This window comes from Humulus lupulus, chromosome X (genome assembly GCF_963169125.1).
Source record: "Humulus lupulus chromosome X, drHumLupu1.1, whole genome shotgun sequence".
NCBI lineage: Eukaryota > Viridiplantae > Streptophyta > Magnoliopsida > Rosales > Cannabaceae > Humulus > Humulus lupulus.
In genome coordinates, this window is record NC_084802.1 from 22,701,185 (window position 1) to 22,722,741 (window position 21,557).

The 21,557-nt window shown below is 28.7% G+C and overlaps 1 protein-coding gene across 1 annotated transcript; it reads right to left on the bottom strand.

Annotated features, from left to right (window-relative positions):
* Positions 1-1,776: 1,776 nt before the first annotated feature.
* Positions 1,777-7,152, bottom strand: LOC133805617 (uncharacterized). The gene is made up of 10 exons (XM_062243792.1): positions 6,933-7,152; positions 5,280-6,884; positions 4,003-5,168; positions 3,696-3,848; positions 3,290-3,560; positions 3,123-3,219; positions 2,485-2,629; positions 2,352-2,404; positions 2,028-2,148; positions 1,777-1,941 (listed from the first exon to the last, which is right to left on the bottom strand). The coding sequence occupies exons 1-10, from the start codon at positions 7,150-7,152 to the stop codon at positions 1,777-1,779; spliced, it is 3,996 nt and encodes a 1,331-aa protein (XP_062099776.1).
* Positions 7,153-21,557: the final 14,405 nt, after the last annotated feature.

Below are 21,557 nucleotides of genomic sequence, written 5' to 3' on the forward strand. Positions count from 1 at the left end.
TATTATGATGAAAACAAGATGTTTTTACGTGGTTCAGCAGTTAAAAATCTGTCTAATCCACGAGTCTATATTATTAGTTCTTTGGAGTTTCCTGGAAACTTTCAGAGAATAGTTGCCCAGATTTTTCTCTCCAAATCTCAATCTTTCGGTCCCTTGCAAATGGAGTTTCCTTCTCTATTTATGGAGAAGGTTTCAAAATTCGTTTCCACATATTTCGAGAAGATATTCTGTGAATCATATAATATAATGTAAATAAATACATTATTTACTATGTACGCGGTAATATCCCATAAAATGTGGGATTTAATAATAATATCACATTAGATCTCTTAAACATTGTGAAGTTATAACAATAAATACATTCACACACAACTGACGTATTCGGATGCTGGATCCATGTGTCTTTGAGACCATTTTCCCATTACGAGCTCTTCAATTTGGTTCGCTTATGCTCCCAACAAGTTACCATTGACGAAGTCATTATGTTCCGAGCTTACCCTCTCAAACTCGAACCATCTTGTCTGAGGGCTAGAGATACATCAAAAAAACTTATACAAGTGTTGAACCCTTGATGTTGTGAGTTGCGAGTCCAACTTATAAGCTCAGAGCACTTTCGAGGTTACATATTTCTCGAGCTCGTGAGGTCGTTATTTACAGCGAAAACATCTCTGAATAATAGGTAAAATGATGGTCGTGTTCATTTCGAGCTTACACCTAACGAGCGTAGATTTCGAAATCATAATTCCCATATTCGAAATTTGGGTGTAACAGATATAAAAGTGCAACATTTTGAAAACATTGAGTATATTTATTACAAAAAAAAATTGAGTATAAAAGTGCAACATTTTGAAAATATTAGGTATTTTAGTCGCAATTTACTCTTTTTAAATTGGTCTAGAATCTTCATGAGAATATAAGATTATTTGATTTAAAATCTTGTAAAGTTAGTAAGTTTTTTAACTGATTCCCGTATGTATATATATATACTAGGTAAAAGCAACGTGCAATGCACGTTTGCTTAGTTTTTCCAAAATTGTAAACATTGTATATAATTTTAATAAAAACTGGTTCACTATTTTTTTAAAAATATATATTTATAATCGAATGAATTATAGTTCTAGCAGAAAGCAATGTGCAATGCACGTTTGCTTAGTTATATTAAGAAAATGTGTGAATTTAGTTTTATTTTATCACTTTCATATTAAATTTTATTATTTAATCAAGGGTAAGTAAGCATTTAGTACGGTATATTTTTGTGAAGTGTCGTTTTGCTACCCTATATTTACATTAATAGTCATTTGGTACTATGTATTTCATTGATATAATTTTACCAATTTAATAAAAATTATGTCAATTATATGAGTTCCAAATATAAATTTAATTACTTAATTACATATGATTGATGACAGTTTAGTCATATTGATAAAAATTATATTTATGAAATTTGAGTTTAAATACTAAATATCTATGATTTTGAAATAAATAGTACCATATGATTGATTATTGAAAAAAAGGGTACCAAAATGATATTTTGTAAAAATACGGGTTCCAAATGAATAAATATCCTCTAATTAGTGTCATATATTTTAAAAGACAATATTTAATATAATGTATGACATAAAAATATTACTAAAAATATTGTTGGAATTCCAATAATAACATTGTAAATAAAAAAATAAAAATAAAATTGCATATAGTTTAATAAAGAATGTGATTTTGTCTGAATAAATAAATAATTAAAAAAAATGAAGAAAGAGATTAATTTGTCTTTGTAGTTTAGGATGATGATTCATCCTCGTTGTTATCTTGTTTGGCTTCAATTGAGAGAATGAAATGTTTGTATTTCACATTATTCATTTTTTCTTCATCTCCAGACAATTTGATTGTCCATTTTTTTGTTGCTAATTTATTTGCAACAATTTCAATGTGTTGAGGAATTTCCTACAAGAACAATTTAGAGTTAATTTAGATAAATTATGGTATTTTTCATATGTATTATTTTGAAATGTAGTAATATTTATTCTTACCTGTGTAGAATTTTCCACCAACTGGACTGTAGAACTACCAAATATCTTTTCTACTACTTCTCCGAACATAACAGCATCGAGCTTTCCAGTATCATCTTCTAGTTGCACATATGCCCTATCACTTAAAATTTATTTAAATATATTAGTTTTAATGTGAATATTAGTTTTTTAAAATTTGTAATTTATTTAGAAATTTAAATAAAATGTACTCACTGTGGTGTAGGGGTGCCTCGCTGTTTGCAGTTTGGATTTTCACAAACAATTATTTCGTCATACTTATGTTGTATTTTTCTATGGCATGTCGCACAGGACATGTAATAGTACATTTGGGCAGAATCAATTATATTTATCTTTGCTTCTATCCAAAAGTATTTTTTCTACATCAAATAAGAATATTTCTTTAGAAAGTTAATAATTGTACTTTGTTATTAAATTGAAATAAAAAAGTAATATTTACCTCCATAGATTGCAAAGCCTTCATTGCACGGGGAATATCACAAATTTTGACGGTTTTTTGAAGTCCAATAGATGATATAGTAGTAGATAGATGTGTCAACGACGTTTCAATGATACTTTTAATTTTCAGTGTATTATTATTCGCCCTTTAGAATAAAAAAGGAATAGTAATAAAAGTTAATAAATTTAAGAAGATTGTATGAAAATAATATAACTAAATGTAAAGTAATTTGAGCAATATGTGTATTTTAATATGGGGGTTTTACCATTACTTCAATGCAGTTGCCTCTGGAATTTGAGGATTGATTGTAAAGGTACTTGATGAACGTGATGATAAGGACAATCATGTGTTCAATTTGAGATTTATATTAATGAAAGTATATCAAAGATATAAGAATATATAAGTTATGTATTTGTAAGTACCTCTATATGTTCGAACAACTATTTGTGTTCCCAATATTATTGGGCATTCTTGAATAATTTTTGTTATTGTTTTGCATTCGTCTTGGACAAACCGACCCCACATAGTCAATTTTATTGGGTTGAAGCTGACAAATTAGATTGAATAAAAAATGTTAGTGTACATTTTGTAAAGTAATATCAATACTAAATGTAATTGAAAGTGTGTTTTTTTTTTACCTTTCATCGATAAGATATATCTCTTGGATTGTTTGTTGTTGAAATTTTGTGGGTATCTCTTTTGTTGATTCAATCTGGATTGCAACAGCTAAGAAATCTACATATTGAAATAAGAAAATGGTTATTTTGATGATAATCAATTTGTATAAGAAATAAATTTGAAATACCTATTCGTTTAGTTGAGTCTTTGTAAGAGTCCAAGTCTGTAAATGGAACGATGTTATATTTTGGCACCTCTATTTTATTATCTTGTTCTTCTACATCTTCTATTAGTGTTCTTGAGTTGAGGGTCCAATCATATTCATATGATCCAATCTTGTACCTTGGGTTGGCATTTTTGACAAGTGCGTCACTGATATAATAAGAGTGAAACAATTTTAAAGTGTCCTCTCTAGAGTCAATATCTGTTCCATAAATTACTGATTGGACTCGATTCCCCTGAACCAAAATTTTAAGAAATAATGGTTAATATTGTATTATATGAGTTGCAAATGATAAATAGAGGTATGCTACATTCATTTAGGAGAGTATTAGTAATTTTCAAACTAATATATATTATAACAAATATGATACCTGTTGGTCAATTAATATTAGATTTTGGTATTTGACTGCTGAGGAACGACTTGTTCGCTTTGGAGATTTGTCTGCCACAATCATCTTGATTTTCCAGGGTTTTGTATTTGGTGTGATCTCGTTGATCGATGTACATATTGTCGGCATTTTTTCCTGTAAAGATAAAAGAATATTACACACATAAATATAATGTATTTGAATTATTAATTTATCAAATAATTGATTGAAAATAGATTAATAAAATCTGTGAATATTACTTACGTAAACATTAATTTAAACATGATGCTGATAATAATTATGTGCACACAATATTTTTGGTGTAGTTTTTGTCAAGTTTATCAGTAGTCACTGGTCGAATTAAAATCCTTACTATAGACGATGTCTTTGCCCTTGATAAAGCCACGTACAATTGGCCATGAGAAAATACTGGCTGTGGTAAATAATTCCCAACATAATCTAATGTTTGGCCTTGTGACTTATTTATGGTCATTGTAAAACTTAATCTTATAGGAAATTGAGTTCGCTTAAACGGAAAACCACTATTATCATCCACATTTGGTAAGAATGGTATTCTTGGAATGAAGACTCTTTTTCCCATATGATGTCCAACGGCAATTTCAGCATCTATGATATTTCGATCGAAAGCCCAACAAATCAAACGGGTTCCATTGCATAGTCCCTCTGAAGGATTAATGTTTCTTAGGAGCATGATGGGACAATTTTTCTTTAGTAATAATTCATGAGGCGGAAGTCCATTAGGCGTTAATGTGTTTAAGAAATCTTCCATAACTGATTGCTCAGTTTTATCTATTGTCTCATCTACACTGTAATATCGCTGGGCTTCACCTGGAAATCTTTGTATTAACAATGCATTTATTTCATCCACAAAACTATTCTTTGGTGTTAGTATGGCCCGATTCATCATAGTTGACATATTTCCTGAATAATCTTGAATGTTGTGGAAAACGTCTTGTATTAAGTGATCTAATGAAGTCTTGTCATCATCATAGGGAACAAGCATCCCATTTGGTATTTTGATGATTTCATCTTTTGTAGTGGGTGGCAATCCATTACCTACTGATAACACATAATTTGAAAACATTGGATCTAATCTTGCTCGCATATTTTCAGTTAGTCGAAACTTAGTCAATGTAGGCCACAAGTAAGAATGAACCAGACTGGAATTAACCTGCTCTTGTCTAGTTCCTTTACGGACCACAGGCAATACTTGTCGAAAATCTCCCCCAAAAACAACAACCTTTCCACCGAAGGCTACGTCAGAATCATTGATGTCTCGTAGCATTTTGTCTAATGCCTCTATGTGTTGTTTTCTTGTCATCGGTGCCTCATCCCATATTATTAATTTTGCTGCACGAAGAAGGTTTGCAAGTGCACTTTGTTTGCTCACAGAACATGTGGTTTTTTCGTCAGTATCAAGTGGAAGCTTAAAGCGAGAGTGAGCTGTTCGACCTCCTGGAAGTATAGATGCAGCCACACCCGATGAAGCAGTTGCAAGTGCTACCAAGTTTCTTGATCATACTGTTGCCAGAAGTGCCCTGTATAGGAATGTTTTCCCTGTCCCACCTGGGCCATCTACAAAGAATGCAGCATTTTGGTTTGATAAAACTTTTTCCAACACTACATTATACACTTGTTGTTGCTCGCTATTAAGTGATCTTGAAGATGTAATATCTTCTTCTGGAATTTCAACACCCAACTCATCATCGATTTCTCTAGATTGAAATTCATTTCCATCGAAAGAAATGTCTTCATCAAGAAGATGGTAAGAGTTAATGTTTTTCCCCATTGATTCAATTGTAGAAGAGATTGACCTTAATACATGATATCTTGCAGTCGATGTAGAATCTTCTGAAGATTTGAAATCAATTGACATATCTTCCTCAAAACATTCCCAAAGGTCTCTTGGATTGGTTGGATTACAATATACCAATATTGTTGCGAACAGTCGCCTCAAACTGGATGGCATTTGATATAAAGATGCCTCATGTAAACAGTCTTCTAAGCTACTGTCTCTTTGTAACAAACCATGCATTGTTGCTGCCTCACGAAATGTGGGGGCCAAAATGCCCTCGACTGTTCTAAGATCTTCAAAGGACAACGGTCCCCTTACATGGTTTAGCAATATCCGCATGAAATAACGCTCACCCTCAAATGGATTTGCTGTAACAATACGACCTATGACTGTTTTCGTTTTTCGGGGAGTCCATTCTTTGTGTTGATGGTTCCAAACATAATATTCTGGAATTTGTTTGTACAGTAATTTCTTTACATTTTCATCTACTCGATTTAATGCAAAGAATTGCGTTAGCATAGTTTTTCTAGAACGGTCTAAATTGAGGATGTTAATTAGATCGTCGTTTGCTTGGAAAGTGACCGGGTGTTGATCCTCCAGATGTAAATGCAAACTATACACTGTTGGGGACATCTCATTGATAATAAATCCATATATTCTCCACATTGCTTCTGGGGGAGCAATCCATCGGGATGACTGGAATTGTTGGATTTCATCAACTTGTTGATTGTTTGTTTCAGAAACCAAGTTGAAAGCGATACGATCATGACCTTTATAAATGTACTTGTAAAGATATTTCACTGCTTTTATTGTAGAACAAATCTCTACATTAATGTGAGAGTCAAATATTGCAAGGAGATACGGGTTGTATGGAACAACCCAACGATTGTCTAGATATTGTCCTCGGACCTTCACAGTCATTCCATTGTTTGAACGCCTATATATTGGGAAGCAATCATTTCCAACAGTTGTTGCAGATGCATAATTCTTTGGATAATTACTTTTGCATCCACGATTTCCTTTCATGCAAACATTTGATGGATTCAATACTCCACATGGTCCATGCATCATGTGCTTCACAACTGCGTTATGGAGGTGGATGTTTGTATTTTTATCAGGTATCTCTGCTGATACGATCTCATCAAAAGATTCTGGTGCATGGAGTTTCCACTCATTTTGTAAGATAATTAAAAAGTGGGCATGCGGAAGACCCCTTTTTTGGTGCTCAATAACATAGACATATGCTGACACTTTTCCAAATATTTGCCTTTTGAATAACTGGTCCTTTAATTCTTCCAATTTTGCACGAAACACTCGAGCAACCAAATCAGGTCGATTTTGACTCTCCTCGTGTGGACTTAATTCATTTGTAATTTCTGGTCAATTTGGATTGCATGTCATTGTTAAGAAAATGTCAGGTTTGCCGTAACGTTGAACTAAAGCCATTGCTTCCATATATCTTTTTCTCATGTCTCTTGGACCTCCAATAAAAGAAGATGGGAGTATAATCCGTTTCCCAACATTAGAAGGATTTGTTTCCCCAAGTGTAATTGTATCAACAATACCTTGATATAACTCTGATCGAATATGTTGTTGCTTGCCTCTAAAATAATCTAGTCTTGAGGTCTCGATCTTCACATACATATCGACTACAAATTGCTGCAATAATCGACCAGAAAGCAGCAAAATTGATCTGACATTTTCTCTTATTTGCAACTTGTAGCAATAATATTCGCGACATGAAACTATTGGGCACTTTCTTTGTTGGTTTAATCCTACAAAAGTTGAATGTGAAAGAAATGTTACTAACATGAATGTATATATACTAAATGTATTTTTGTAAATATTTAATACTATGGTCTAACCTCGCTCTTCTTGTAAAGAACGCCCTAGACTAATACTTACAAAACATTCGCATAACATAATTTATAAAAGAATACCATCCATTATTAAAGGTCTCAGGGGGACTTATTTAAAATCATGCAAGTTGGCGCCATAAGTTTAAAATAAAACATAGGTTTTTATGCAAAGTTCAAAGAAAAACCAATTAAGTTAAATAACAGAGTCCCACTGATAATTTAGGAAAGTCTCTTAAAAACAAAACATAATTTAAATGGCGTTCTACGTTGATCGTTTTATCATCCATAGGATTGCCCCACGCCATACACCCCATGATGAAAGAACTCCTCACGTCACCACACGTGCCATAGAGAAAACCTATTTGCTACCTGGAAGGAAAGTAAGGGGGGTGAGCTAAAAGCCCAGTAAGGAAGTACAAGCAAATAAGAAAACAACAAACAACCAAACACTAACGTTCATCTAAAACATCATGGTATATCATAACATAATCGTAACATTTCATCACATCATAACATAAATGTGACATATCATCATATCATAACATAAATGTGACATATCATCATATCATAACATAAATGTGACATATCATCATATCATAACATAAATGTGACATATCATCATATCACAAACATACAGCATACATGATGAGCATGGAACGCTAGTTGTCCATGTCACCCTATGAGGTAAACAGGAGATCACTGGTCCTTGAATAACCTCGGCGCGTCCGCCCTAGGAGTCACGTCTCAATGTCCTTAGTAACTCGTTCGATGCATCTGACATCGAAATCTGTTTGATGTATCTAACATCGTATTCTGTTTGATGTATCTAACATCCATACACATATCACATTCAACAGATCATCACATTAAGGCATTCATAATTTCATAACAGTTCATTCATATAACAGCCTTACCATTCATATCATAAAATCATAAAATCTATTTAACTTCCTTACCTCAGGTCCAAGCTAAGAATTTCACAATCTTTCAACGAGCCTATATCATAATCAAAATAACGTTTCTTAGGTTCATAAAATTACTATTTTGCCCTTCCATACAACTCATGTGTGCATGGGCCATGCACTCATGATAACAGTTACACTAAACATGCAATTATCGCTAAAAAGAATAATGCTCGTTCTACCCATTTTACTAACATGATTGTTTTATAAAAATCACATAGTTGAATAATAATCATGATTTTGGACGTAAAAGTTGATTTGCATGTAACATGCATACGTGGGAATGTTGCGTAATAAAAACGTTTTCAAAAACGATAATTCTACATTTATTTTATTATTTTAAAATCAATAGACATATTACATGCTTTATTTTTCTTAAAATTTCTAGGTTGATTAAATTTCTCAAAACTTTATTTTATTTTATAAATTTATTTTATTTTAGTTCAAAATAAAATATGTGACATTTTCATTAAATAAGTATTAATTTACCAAGAATTACCCAACAAGCTTGGATTTAATTAAAATACCTATTTTAATATGTTTCTTTAGAAAAATATATTTTATCATGGTGTTACACAAAAATGATGTGAAAAATATATTTTAAGTGTGGAAAAATACATTTTGATTTAATTTATTTAAGACTTAGTTTTTAAGTAGCAAAAATCCATATGTGACAATTTAATAACAATTGTTAACCTTTTTAAAACAAACTTTCAGCCACCATTTATTTTATTCAAAAATCACAAATAAATAGAGTCTAAATATTTTTCTCAATCAAAATAAAGAAAAATCATTATTTAACAAAATATGCATTCATACCATTAAAATATCATTTTTCAATATTACCATAACTTAGGAAAAATAATTTATTCCAAAAATTACTCAAATTCATTTTTAGTGAAACTTACTTCATATTTTATTACAAAATTCCAGAAACTATTATTATCATTAAAAATCACCATATTCAAGTTTATAAACCCATATTTTCCCAAAATTCAATAAAAATTCTGTAGGAAATTAATTGAGTAAAATATCATAACATGAGACTTAAAATCCTCTTTTAATTTCATAAAAATTAACATATTCATCAAGAACATTATTTATGCATGCAACTCATCTTTTTATCAACTTTTACTCAATTATTTACAAAAAAAACAGCAAGCTTAATTCTTTATAAAACTCAACTTTTGTCTCAAAAATTACATAAAATCATACATGCTTAAAATCTCATTATACTCTTATAATATGCATGATTCTAATATCACTAACATATTCACATGAATCCTTTTAAAAACCATTTGTTGCAATTCCATGAAACCAACAAAACACTATCAATAAAATAACATATAGTAATTTATAAGCACCATATTCACATATGCCTTATATTAACCTAACATGTTTCTATCATTATTTTCATGCATCTTATAATTTAATCATTCAAAATATAACATGCATCTAACAAAATTTCATGATCAAGATATCAAGATTGTCATTTATTCTCTTACCCATATAACATAGGTCCTAAAACATGGATCTAATTTATTGTAAATCACACAACATATCAAGAACACCCTTGGGTGTACCTAGGCCGAAATCACCAAACATGCACTCATAGATTATTACAATTTTTATGCATAGCAAAATCAACATCACAACCCTTAAACACAAATCATACTCTCACAAAATCCAAATCCTATACATCAATCCTACCAAAATCAACCATTAGCACCATTAACAAAACCTCATATACAACCCACCAAAAACAATATAAGGGCTAAGAAAAGGCCATTACCTATCTTGATTGTAAAATCAAGAACACAAAAGATCAATACCCAAACTCCACACCCTTGTTCAAGCCTAGGGTTTTTATGGGAAAGCCACCATGAGGAGAAGGAAGAACCCAAACGCACACAAGAAAATAACACAAATCAATAACATATTATCAAATAAAGAGATTATGCAAAAGAGAAAACAAGAAGACATACTCTAGGGGGTTCCTCTTTACCTTCTCCTTCCTTCTTCCTTTCTTTCTTTCTTCCTCTCTCTCTCTCTCTCTCTACACGCCACTCTCTCTCCCTCTCTCTCTAGGTCACGGCAGCCACACACACAAGAGCAAAGGCTCTTCTCTCCTTTCATAGCCTCTTTATCACAAATCCTCCCATAAAGTCTCTCCTAACACAATAAGGTAAGTTTCCATTTCCCTTTTATTTTTCTTAATTTCTCTTTATTTTAAAAAGATATAAAGGAATAAAAATATGATCATGCCTATCCCCAAAATGATTATGGTCTTAATTTTTTTTTATTTTTACCATCTTAAGGAAATTATTCATTTCCCACTAGGTCACACGCCCAACTCCCTATTTCCCTTTTCTTTTTTTTTTTTTTTTTTTTAATAAATTAACCCAAATAAAATCTAAAATAAGGAAACATAAAATGTGTAGAAAATCTACACATGTGCACCATGCTACCATGCACTAGCACACACTAAATCACTAGGGTGCATTACTATCTACCATGCACCTTAGTGCATTCCACCATAGCTCACATAATTACCTCAATTGTCACACTTAAATTAAAATGTAACACTAATAGTAAAATAACATGTTACACAATTATTCACTTATTAAATTAATTAACCAAAACATTTCTAACAATTAAATAAAATAACACACAATCAAATAAAAAAAATAATCAACCAAATAAACTAACAACACTTAAATAAAACAATTCATCACACTTAACATTTAAATCAAATAAATCACAAAAATTTAAATAATCTAAAAAAAATAATTTGGTGCACTACACTTCTGTTGCAAGTAGTTCGTCTGCAGTGGTTGATTCTTGAGGATTTATTGATGGGTTTATTTCATTGTACTTTGATCTGCTTCCTCTAAGCCTTTGAATCCCTTGATGCCAGCCAGTATCACCGAAAGGAAATAATATCGGATATTGCAGTGGATCATAACACCCAAAGTAATACTGAACTTTATGACTTCCACCAGAATGGTTATACACAAGAATATTACGTCCTCTTGGTTGATCTCCGTCATCATTTTCGACCCATATCGCTGCAACTTGTGAGGATGTAGGGGCATTGAATACACGTTGATCAAGCCCAGCATCTGTTTTTATATGAATGATTTGTTTTTCCAAATCAGGGAGATCCCCAAGTGAACGAAAAAAAATAGAATAAGGATTGATGTGAAGAATACTGATGAGCTGGGTTACAATTGATGGCTCCATTCTGTCTGAATCATTAATTCGATTTTGTAATTCATGCTCCGTGTCGTAGAAATACAATTGGAGATAAGAAGGACGACTATTGGAAGGGAGCAAGTCGTTGATATAGTGATATATTTGTCCTTGGGTTCTGAAAGTATATACTCCTCTATTTCTTCGACATAGCTCTTTATCAAAATTAACACCGAACGATGTAAACGCAAACTTATTGTTATAAGTTCGAATGTATGTTCGGAAATGTTGAGATTCACTACTGTTGGATGTAAACAGTGCATAAAGCTCATTTGGTACATTATTTGTGGCTAGAGAAATTTTTCCATCAGCACAACAAAACCCAGTTGTTTCATGGCAGAATCTCTTTGCTTTACAATGTCGACAGCTAGGCACTAATGGGAGTGAATATGGTTCAGATGGCACTACTTTAAGCAATTGTCTAAATCCAGTAGAACGCGTATGCGATTGACCTATTTTGATGAGAATGACTAATTAGAAAACAAAATGAAACTGTCCATATTGTTTTGATGAATAATTTTGAAAAACTAACTAATTTTATATTAATTCCTTACCCCTACAAGGTATTGGTATGTTTGTTTCATAGATTAGATCATGTCGAACAACATATGGGTCCTATTCATAAAAAAATTTGAAATGTTAAGAAAAAAACGAATAGAAGGATGGTTGAATTAGACAACCGAGAAAAATAATTTCAGGAAAACTTGTTCGATAAATACATTTATAGATGAATTTGGCTCTGAATGAATTAGCCTGTTGCCATCAAGATTGGGATAGATTAAGACTTCACGAGACGATCCCTCTTCATTGATGTCGGTATGAGTATGAGAATTTCGTTGTCTCTTTGATACTCTTTGAAGAGGACTAACATGTTCAATATTGTTCGTATATTGAACGCCAATATTTGAATGTTGAGTAATCAATACTGTCGTACGATCACTATCAAATGTGTCCAAATCATCGTTATTTGATGATTCAGTATCATTTATACGAATTGAATTGGTTTTTAATGCTTTCTGTTTAGCATATCTCTCTCTTTGTTTTCTACGAATTTCTTCCTTTTTTTCTTCTGGAAAATCTTTATCTGAAATTCTTCTTGTAGGTGGTTTGTCATGATCTTCAAAAAGGAAAAAATTTCAAATATAAAGTTCATAAATTATTTTTAGGTTTCTAATTTTTTTAAACTATTATTAATGAAATCTTACCATTTCCCATTATGTCTATGCATGTAATATATGTTTCAACTGCAAGATATATTTCTATAGGAAAAAAATAACAAATGTATCATATCATAGTATAGATTAAATAAATCAAATATACTAATTAACTAAATTTTCATATTCCAAACAACTTCCACTTATTTATGTAATAATAAATAATTAATATTTTAATACTAACCTGGTAGTACTCAAAGTGTTGAAGGTGAATAGAGATGAGTGTAATCCTGAAAGTAAAATTATTATAATAATAAAGTTAAATTTTTTAGAATAATAAATAATTAAATAAATTAAAATAAGATATTTTACAATGATAATTATTTAAAAATAATAAATCATACATTTTATAACTTAAATAAAATTTAATTAAACTTAAACTCACTTATTAGAATAATATCATATTATACATATTATATAATATACTGTCAATTAGTAACAAATTATTATTTATTTTTAAAAACTAACAAAAAATTTAAATTTAAAATCCACGTATAATATTTAATATTACATTAAACATATAATATATAATCTCTTGATATCACTCTCAGATTTAAAAATTAGAACAAACATAAACTTAAATAAAAATAAATAAATTTTTTAATATTATAAATAAAACTAAGCAAACGTGTATTGCACATTGCTTTTACCTAGTATATATATATATGAAAATTAATAACAATAATATTTATATATTTATTAAGATATACAATTCATATATTATGAATATTATTATTAGTATATATCTTATTTGTTATCCAAAATAACATAATTAACCTATAGTTACACCAATATTTATATGTAAATCATTCACTCAATCAATCACGATTAGCTTCTTCCAATCTCTCACCTAGATGTTCATCATATGGGTTCTTTTATCTATTTACGTCCACCAAAGTTTTTTTTATTTTTATTTTTCAAAAAATAAAACAAAAAACAAATTATGTGAATTCTTTGTTATAACTCTATGGTTTTAACCTTGATATGATTATTAAGAAAAATAAAAAAGTTTGTGGGTCCAACTTTGTACCACCGTTTTCAATTACATATAATTATGTTTTTATTTGATTTATACCATTTTTTAGGAAACCACTTGAGTATATTTTGTGGTAGTTTTTTATTAAATAAAAAAGTGGTAGAAATCTTATTTAATTTTGGGAGGGGTTCAAATCCAATAAAAACATTGGGCTTTGTATAAACAAAGGCTCATAATAACTGAGATTAGGGTTGTTTCTTTGTATTGTTGAAATTGAGAAGCAAGGAGTTGGATTCAATGGCTTTGACCAACTTTATACTCACCGTGCCTGGTGTTAGCGCCGTCGTCAAGCTTCTCAGATCCGATGTAAAGCAGTTGGCCTCAATCTTCAGGCGAAACGTTAAGCACATAAGAAATTAGTTCGAAGAAGAATCCTCCTCTGCCTCCAAGTAATTTTCTTTCTATATAAATATATAAAATGTATATTTATTTTATATATTCTGACATAATTGTAGGGTTTATGGTTTATAATTCTGTAGCTTAATGGGAAATTCATTGGTTTGATTAGCTTTCATATTTGATTCTTAGTTCACGGAATTAGTAGTAACTTTTGTTTAAGAACTTTGTATGCTAATTTGTGTTCTATATATGTATATATCTGGGTGTGTTTGACCCTGGCATATGATGAATTTAGGCCAATTCAGTCAATTGTTAAGGAGCAAAAATTGCTCCTTTTTTTTTATTAAGTTGGGGTTGTTTATGTTATGGACCAAGTAAGGCTATATTAGTACCTTCCATTTTGTTGATGGGAGCTTCTAAAGTTACCTCCTGTTCTGGCTTATTATATTGATGCTGTTGGAGAAATGCTTGAATTAGTTTTAAGGGAATTTTATAGAAAATTGCTCATCATATTGATATGGAGAATCCTAGATTTGTGGTATGGAATGGTTGACATATTTGAGAGGTTATTTCCTCATGTTCTTCTTTATTCATTCATTACCATTGATAGGTTAGCATCGCCTCATGTGTTAGAGCAAAGTGTTAGTTTCAGCATAAGTTTTTTTTAGGCAGTTTTTTTACTTAGATTCTGGTCTTCGCTATGATTTTTGAGGTAGAGCATTGTTGAATCTGTAATAAGACTATAGGTACTTTTTATAATGATGAATCTGTTATAAGTGTCTGGACTATAGGTACTTTTATAATGATAATAATATATTCCAAATTTGTATACCTAGCTTATTTAATTTTAATTAATTTAAATATATAAATGAAAATTTTGTTCAAGTAAGTTATAAATTTTTAGTTAGTAATTTTTGTAGTATAAATTTTGGGTAGACATAATTGGTGGTAAAAATTACACATTATTGGGCCAAACCCAAACTAATTATCTGAAGCCCAATAATCAAAGCCTATTGGGCCAAACCCAAACTAATTAATTGAAGCCCAATAATCTAACCCTACCTACAAAACCCTAGTATAAATATATATATTTCTACCACACCACATTTCATTTCTAAACCTAGCCGTCTCCCTCCCCTCTCTTCACAACTCTTAACCTAATTTCATTTCTAAACCTAGCTGTCTCCCTCCCCTCTCCTCTGTGTCGTGCCTTCTCTTTGTCTCTTGGCAATGGAACCCACCACCACTCCACCAGCTCCACCAACCCTCTCCTCTGTGCCTTGACTTCTCTACTGAACCGTTAGCTCCATCTCCCCTCACCCAAAAGCACTCGGCCCTTGTCCTCTTCACCCACTACTCTCATTCCATAAACTATTTCGACTGAGGCTCAGATCTGAGATCCTCTGAGCTATGGGGGAAAAGGTACTTTCTTTTAATTTATTTTGGATAACTTTTCTTGGGTGATTCATATTCTCTTTGTATTATAATGTGTGATTTTGCTTTGTATTCTATTATTTATAAATAAAATTTCAAGGGTATATTTGTTTGGTTTCAGATGTATTTATTCAAAGTAGATATTTGTGGGTTGTGTTCAGCCTCAACTTCGGCCTCATCAATACTGGCAGTTACTATGTCCTCATCAATGACCTTTGATTGTTGAAATAGCTGCTGCTTCTACAAGAAGAGTATTTTATTTCCAAGAAGCAAAGAAGTTTATGCCTTTGTGTTTTGTTGTTGATATATAGCCCAACGGTTGTTAGCATTACTTGTGGTCCTTCTATGTGTATGAGTTTATATGTTGTATTGTTGGTTGCTCTTCTCAATTTCCATGGGGTTTTGAATTTATTCATGGTATTTTATCTTATTGGAGGAAAATTGTGTTTGGTTTGGATTTAGGTTTTGGGTCGAGAATTTTAGATGTTTTTTGTATTTAGTTTTCAGTTCTTTGTTTGTAGTGGGTATTATTTTTAAAAAATCTAATTATGTTGTTTTCTAAGTCTTTGTGTATTGAATATGCTTAATTTGTTTTTTTGCTTCTTTTTAGAAGCAGTTAACTGGGTCATGGCTTTGAATTGCAGCGGCTAGGTTGCAGCTTGGAATGGCTTGGTATAATTTTATTTGAGGTATATTATCAGTTTTTTTGTTTGTGTTTTATTTACTTTCAGGTTTATATTTGATTGGACTTTCCTCTTGTTTATTTATTCATCTGTTTGCAGGACTATAACCATGTGGATGTTTATGTAATTAATGAAAAGTTTTTTAATTTAGCAGGAATTGACGTTGTTGGAATGTTCTATATGCATTTTTGTTTATATTTTTTTATCTAGTTGATTATGATGTCAAAAATCAATTTTTCTGAAACAATACTTTTATGTTTATGTTTTTGAGATGGTGGATTTATGTTTATGTTTAAGTATTGTGCTGAAATGAGTAATAGGAATTGAGTTTTTGAGATGGTTGATTTATGTTTATGTGGTATATATTTTTTTGAAATGTGTTTGTACTTTTGTTTTCTAAGGGTGGGTCAAAAGAATGAATTTCATATATGGGGTGGGTTAAAATAATAAATTTCATTATATGGGGTGGGTTAAAAGATTATATTAAATATTAATGTCCTACTTTTCATATGAAGTATTAGTTTTATATATCTAGGTTGCAGCTTGGAATGGCTTGGTAGAATTTTATTTGAGGTATATTATCAGTTTTTTTGTGTGTTTTATTTACTTTCAGGTTTATATTTGATTGGACTTTCCTATTGTTTATTTATTTGTGTGTTTGCACAACTATAGCCATGTGGATGTTGATTTTTATTTGACTATATTTTTATTTGTTATGTAATTAATAAATAGTTTTGTAATTCAGTGGGAATTGACAGGTTGTTGGAATGTTCTATATGCATTTTTGTTTATATATTTTTTTCTAGTATATTATGTTATCTTATTAATACTTGTATGTTTTGTTTCTCTATTTACTAATTGATCGTGTTACTATTTTAAACTCACTAAATTGATTACTACTTATTCAAATCCTTTTATTTGTGTGATTAATTTTTTGTTTGAGTATTGTTGAAATATTTTTATAATTTAATTCTGTTTTTTCCTCTAATGTAAGCATTTTTGGAGATTCATGCTTGTAAAATTTTTGACATATGATGATCTGAGAATGGTTTGGCATAGGTGAATTTATGTTACTATATTTTTTATGTGTACATGTTATATTAAGTTTTAATGTGTTACTTTTTAGAGGCAAGTATAAGTTTTAAAAGTTTTTCTTTTTCTTTTTTAATGGCTACATGGGTTTTCAATAAAATTAAATTAGATTTTAACAATCCAAGTATTAATGAGTTAGCTCTGGATCTAAGTATTTTATTTTTGCATTAGCATTGTTTCTTGATAGTTGATCTAATCAATTCTAAATTCTTATTAATGTTTGTAGGTTTTATTTGTCTATTTACTTTGTTACTATTTTAAACTCACTAAATTTATAAATTGAAAACATTTAAAATATTTTTACTCACATAGCATAATATATTATAACTGAATTTGTATAAGAAGATACCTTGTGATTTGTTGAACCTTATCTTATATGAACTGACTGCACTGATTTGTGAATAACTGCCTGATTAGAGAAAAAAACCAAATTTCTGTAAGATGAATATGGTAATTTATAATTGAATTTGTATAAGATGGCATTTCACTGCCTCATTTGAGATAAAATTTTATTTTGAATAAGATGCATAAAGTAATTAATTATTGAATTGAGTAATTTGTTTAAACATTTTTAATTTACATTATTTTTTACTGTCGATTTACCTTGTAACTTTGCTTAGAATGACCACCTAATTTTAGAAAAAAAAATGGTTAGTAAATCAATGATCTATGATATAGAGTAATTGATAAGTGAATACAGTAATTTGTTTAAAAAAATTTGAATTTGCATTATTTTTATGTGTCAACTTACCTTGGGACTTTGCTGTGAAGATTGACCACCACCTGGTTGTGAAAAAAATAGTTACTGAATCAATGATTTATAATCATAAAGAATTTGAGATGCAATTATTTAAGAAAAAATTGAATAGTAAATTGAGATATAATTATTTATGTGAAAATTGTATAGTAAATCAATAATGGATGATTATAAAGAATTTGAGATATGATTTTGTGTGACAAAAATATTTACCGTGTTCTCTTGTTTCAACTCCAGCCTAACAATGTAGTCAATGTACTCACAATTGATAGAGTTTCGAGAGAGATAAATTATATTTGATAAGGTGACTCTTATATAGGAGTACTGTTAAATTAAAGATATTTTTTTTAAAAAAAAATTAAATTTGATTTTTTTTAAAATATCTAGATGAAACAGATTATACATTCAGTAATGTTAATTGACGTTTTTTTTTAATTCAAAAATAAATAAAATAAAAAAATCAAGGCCTATAAATATTTTTATTATTTTAAATAAAAGTTTAAAAATTGAATTAAAAATATCAATTGTGGGATTTTTTCTAATGACGTTAACAGATTTTTTTCAACAGTCCAGAAATATGCACGTGTACTTAAAAAGTTTATATAGAAGAATACCATCATATTCCTTACGTTGTCAGATTCTTAAAAGCCGTCAAACTTAACAGAGTTTTTTAATAATTCTGTTTTAAATAAAAGTTTAAAAATTGAAATAAAAATATCAATTGTGGGATTTTTTCTAATGACGTTAATAGGTTTTTTCAACAGTCCAAAAATATACACGTGTATTTAAAAAGTTTATATAGAAGAATACCATCATATTTCTGACGTTATCCTCATGTTACTTTAAATTTTTTAATTATTTAAAGTAAGTCTGTTAAAATTAACGTCAGATTCTTAAAAGCCGTCAAACTTAACAGAGTTTTATAATAATTCCGTTAAACCAAGAATTTCCGTTATCTACACACTTTTTATATAGAAGAGATATATTTGTACTAGCTACAAGTGATGTGCAATGCATGTTTACATAGTTTTATTTATAGAATTTACTAATTATTTTTATTAAATTTGTATCATTTTCATATAAATTTTAAATAAATAAACAATATTATATATAAAAGAATGACATAAACATATTAAATGAAAAATTAAACTAAAACATTGTTTATAATTTTTAAATATATATATATAATATGATAAATTTTTAAACATAAATGATAATTTTTTTAATAAAAATTAAGATTGTGTATTATATATTATTATTATTATCATAATGATATTTTATAAAATTTAATTTTATATTAATATAAGAATTAAATATTTAGTCTTGTATCAAATATTATTATAATGATATTTTATAATTTTGAATTCATATTAATATAATTAGTAAAAAATTAGAATTATATATTATTATCATAATAATATTTTATAGCATTTAAATTTATATTAATATCTCTTCTATATAATAAGTGTGTAGATAACGAAAATGATTGGTTTTAATGGTTTTTTATTTTTTATTCATTAACTTTAACAGAATATTCTTATATATAACAAAATATCCTTATATTTAACGGTATATTATAAACATGATTTAAACTTAAATTAAATTAAATAAATAAATAATTAAACAAATTAAAATAAGATATTTTTTTAGATATTTTACAATGACAATTATTTAAAAATAATAAAAACCATTCATTTTATAACTTAAATAAAATTTAATTAAACTTAAACTTAAACTTAAACTTTACGTATTAGAGTAAAATTATATTAAATATATAACATAATATAATCTCCTATCAAGTAGAAACAAATTTCTTTTTTAAAAAAAATTAATATTGATATTATATTAAACATATAATATATAATCTCTTGTTACCACCGTCAAATTAAAAAAACTAGAACAAACATAAACTTAAACAAAAATTAATTAATTAAAATAGAATATTTTTAAGATATTTTAGGGTATTTATTTAAAAATAATAAATCCATATATATAAATTTTTTTATCTTATAAATTTGTGTGATAGTTTATTTCTTATCAAGTGATTGGAGTTCTTTTCTTCATCAAATTCACCAAATGACACTGCGAGTTACATTTGAAACTAAAAATAGTTGAGTTACATTTGAAACTAAAAATAGTTGATGCATGTATACTACTCTACACTATGACTTTTTTTTTTTTTATATTATTATATTATTAATTTCTTTTTAAACATTATTGTAATTTATATATATGTCATGTATCCATGTAAATATATATATTTATGTCAATGTTGTGTTTAGATGTCATATATGTAGATATTATTGATATAAATATTTATATATACTATAGAACTGTAATTCATTCTATTATATATTGAAGAAAAAAAATGAACAGGTTTTTATTAAAATTACAGACAATGTTTTGCCCTAATTTTTAATACATTTATGTCATACATTATATTAAACATATTTTATTTATTTTTATAATATTGTTTGTTTATTTAAAATTATATGATAATTAAAAAATAATAAAAATAAATACGTGTTTTAATAAACATGTTTATAACTTTAAAACTAAACAAACGGGCATTGCATGTTATTTTTACCTAGTAATTATTAAATATCTAATCTTGTATTATATATTATTATAATAATAATAATTTATAACATTTGAATTTAAATTTATATTAATATAATTATTATATATGTAGTCTTATATTAAATATTATTATAATAATGATATTTTATAATATTTGAATTTATATTAATATAATTAATTAATATATATTTTTAATTGGTTTTAAAAGTATATTCTTTTAAATATTTAAAATATTTCGTTAAAAGTTAACAAAACAAATTGTTATAATAATAATATTTAATAATATTTAAATTCATATTAATATAATTAGTAAAAAAATTTGATTATATGTAAATTTAAATTCATATTAATATAATTATTATATATTTAGTCTTATATTAAATATTATCATAATAATAATATTTTATAATATTTGTTACACCCAGATTTCGAATATGGGAATTATGATTTCGAAATCTAGGCTCGTTAGGTGTAAGCTCAAAATGAACACGGCCACCATTTTATCTATTATTCAGAGACGGTTTCGCTGTAAATAACGACCTCACAAGCTCCAGAAATATGTAACCTCGAAAGTGCTTCGAGCTTATAAGTTGGACTCGCAACTCACAACATCAAGGGTTTAACACTTGTATAAGTTTTTTGATGTATCTCTAGCCCTCAAACAAGATGGTTCGAGCTCGAGAGGGTAAGCCCGAACATAATGGCTTCGTGAACGGTAACTTGTTGGGAGCATAAGCGAACCAATGTGATGAGCTCGTAATGGGCAAGTGGTCTCATAGGCACATGGATCCAGCATCCGAACACGTCAGTTGTGTGTGAATGTATTTATTATTATAACTTC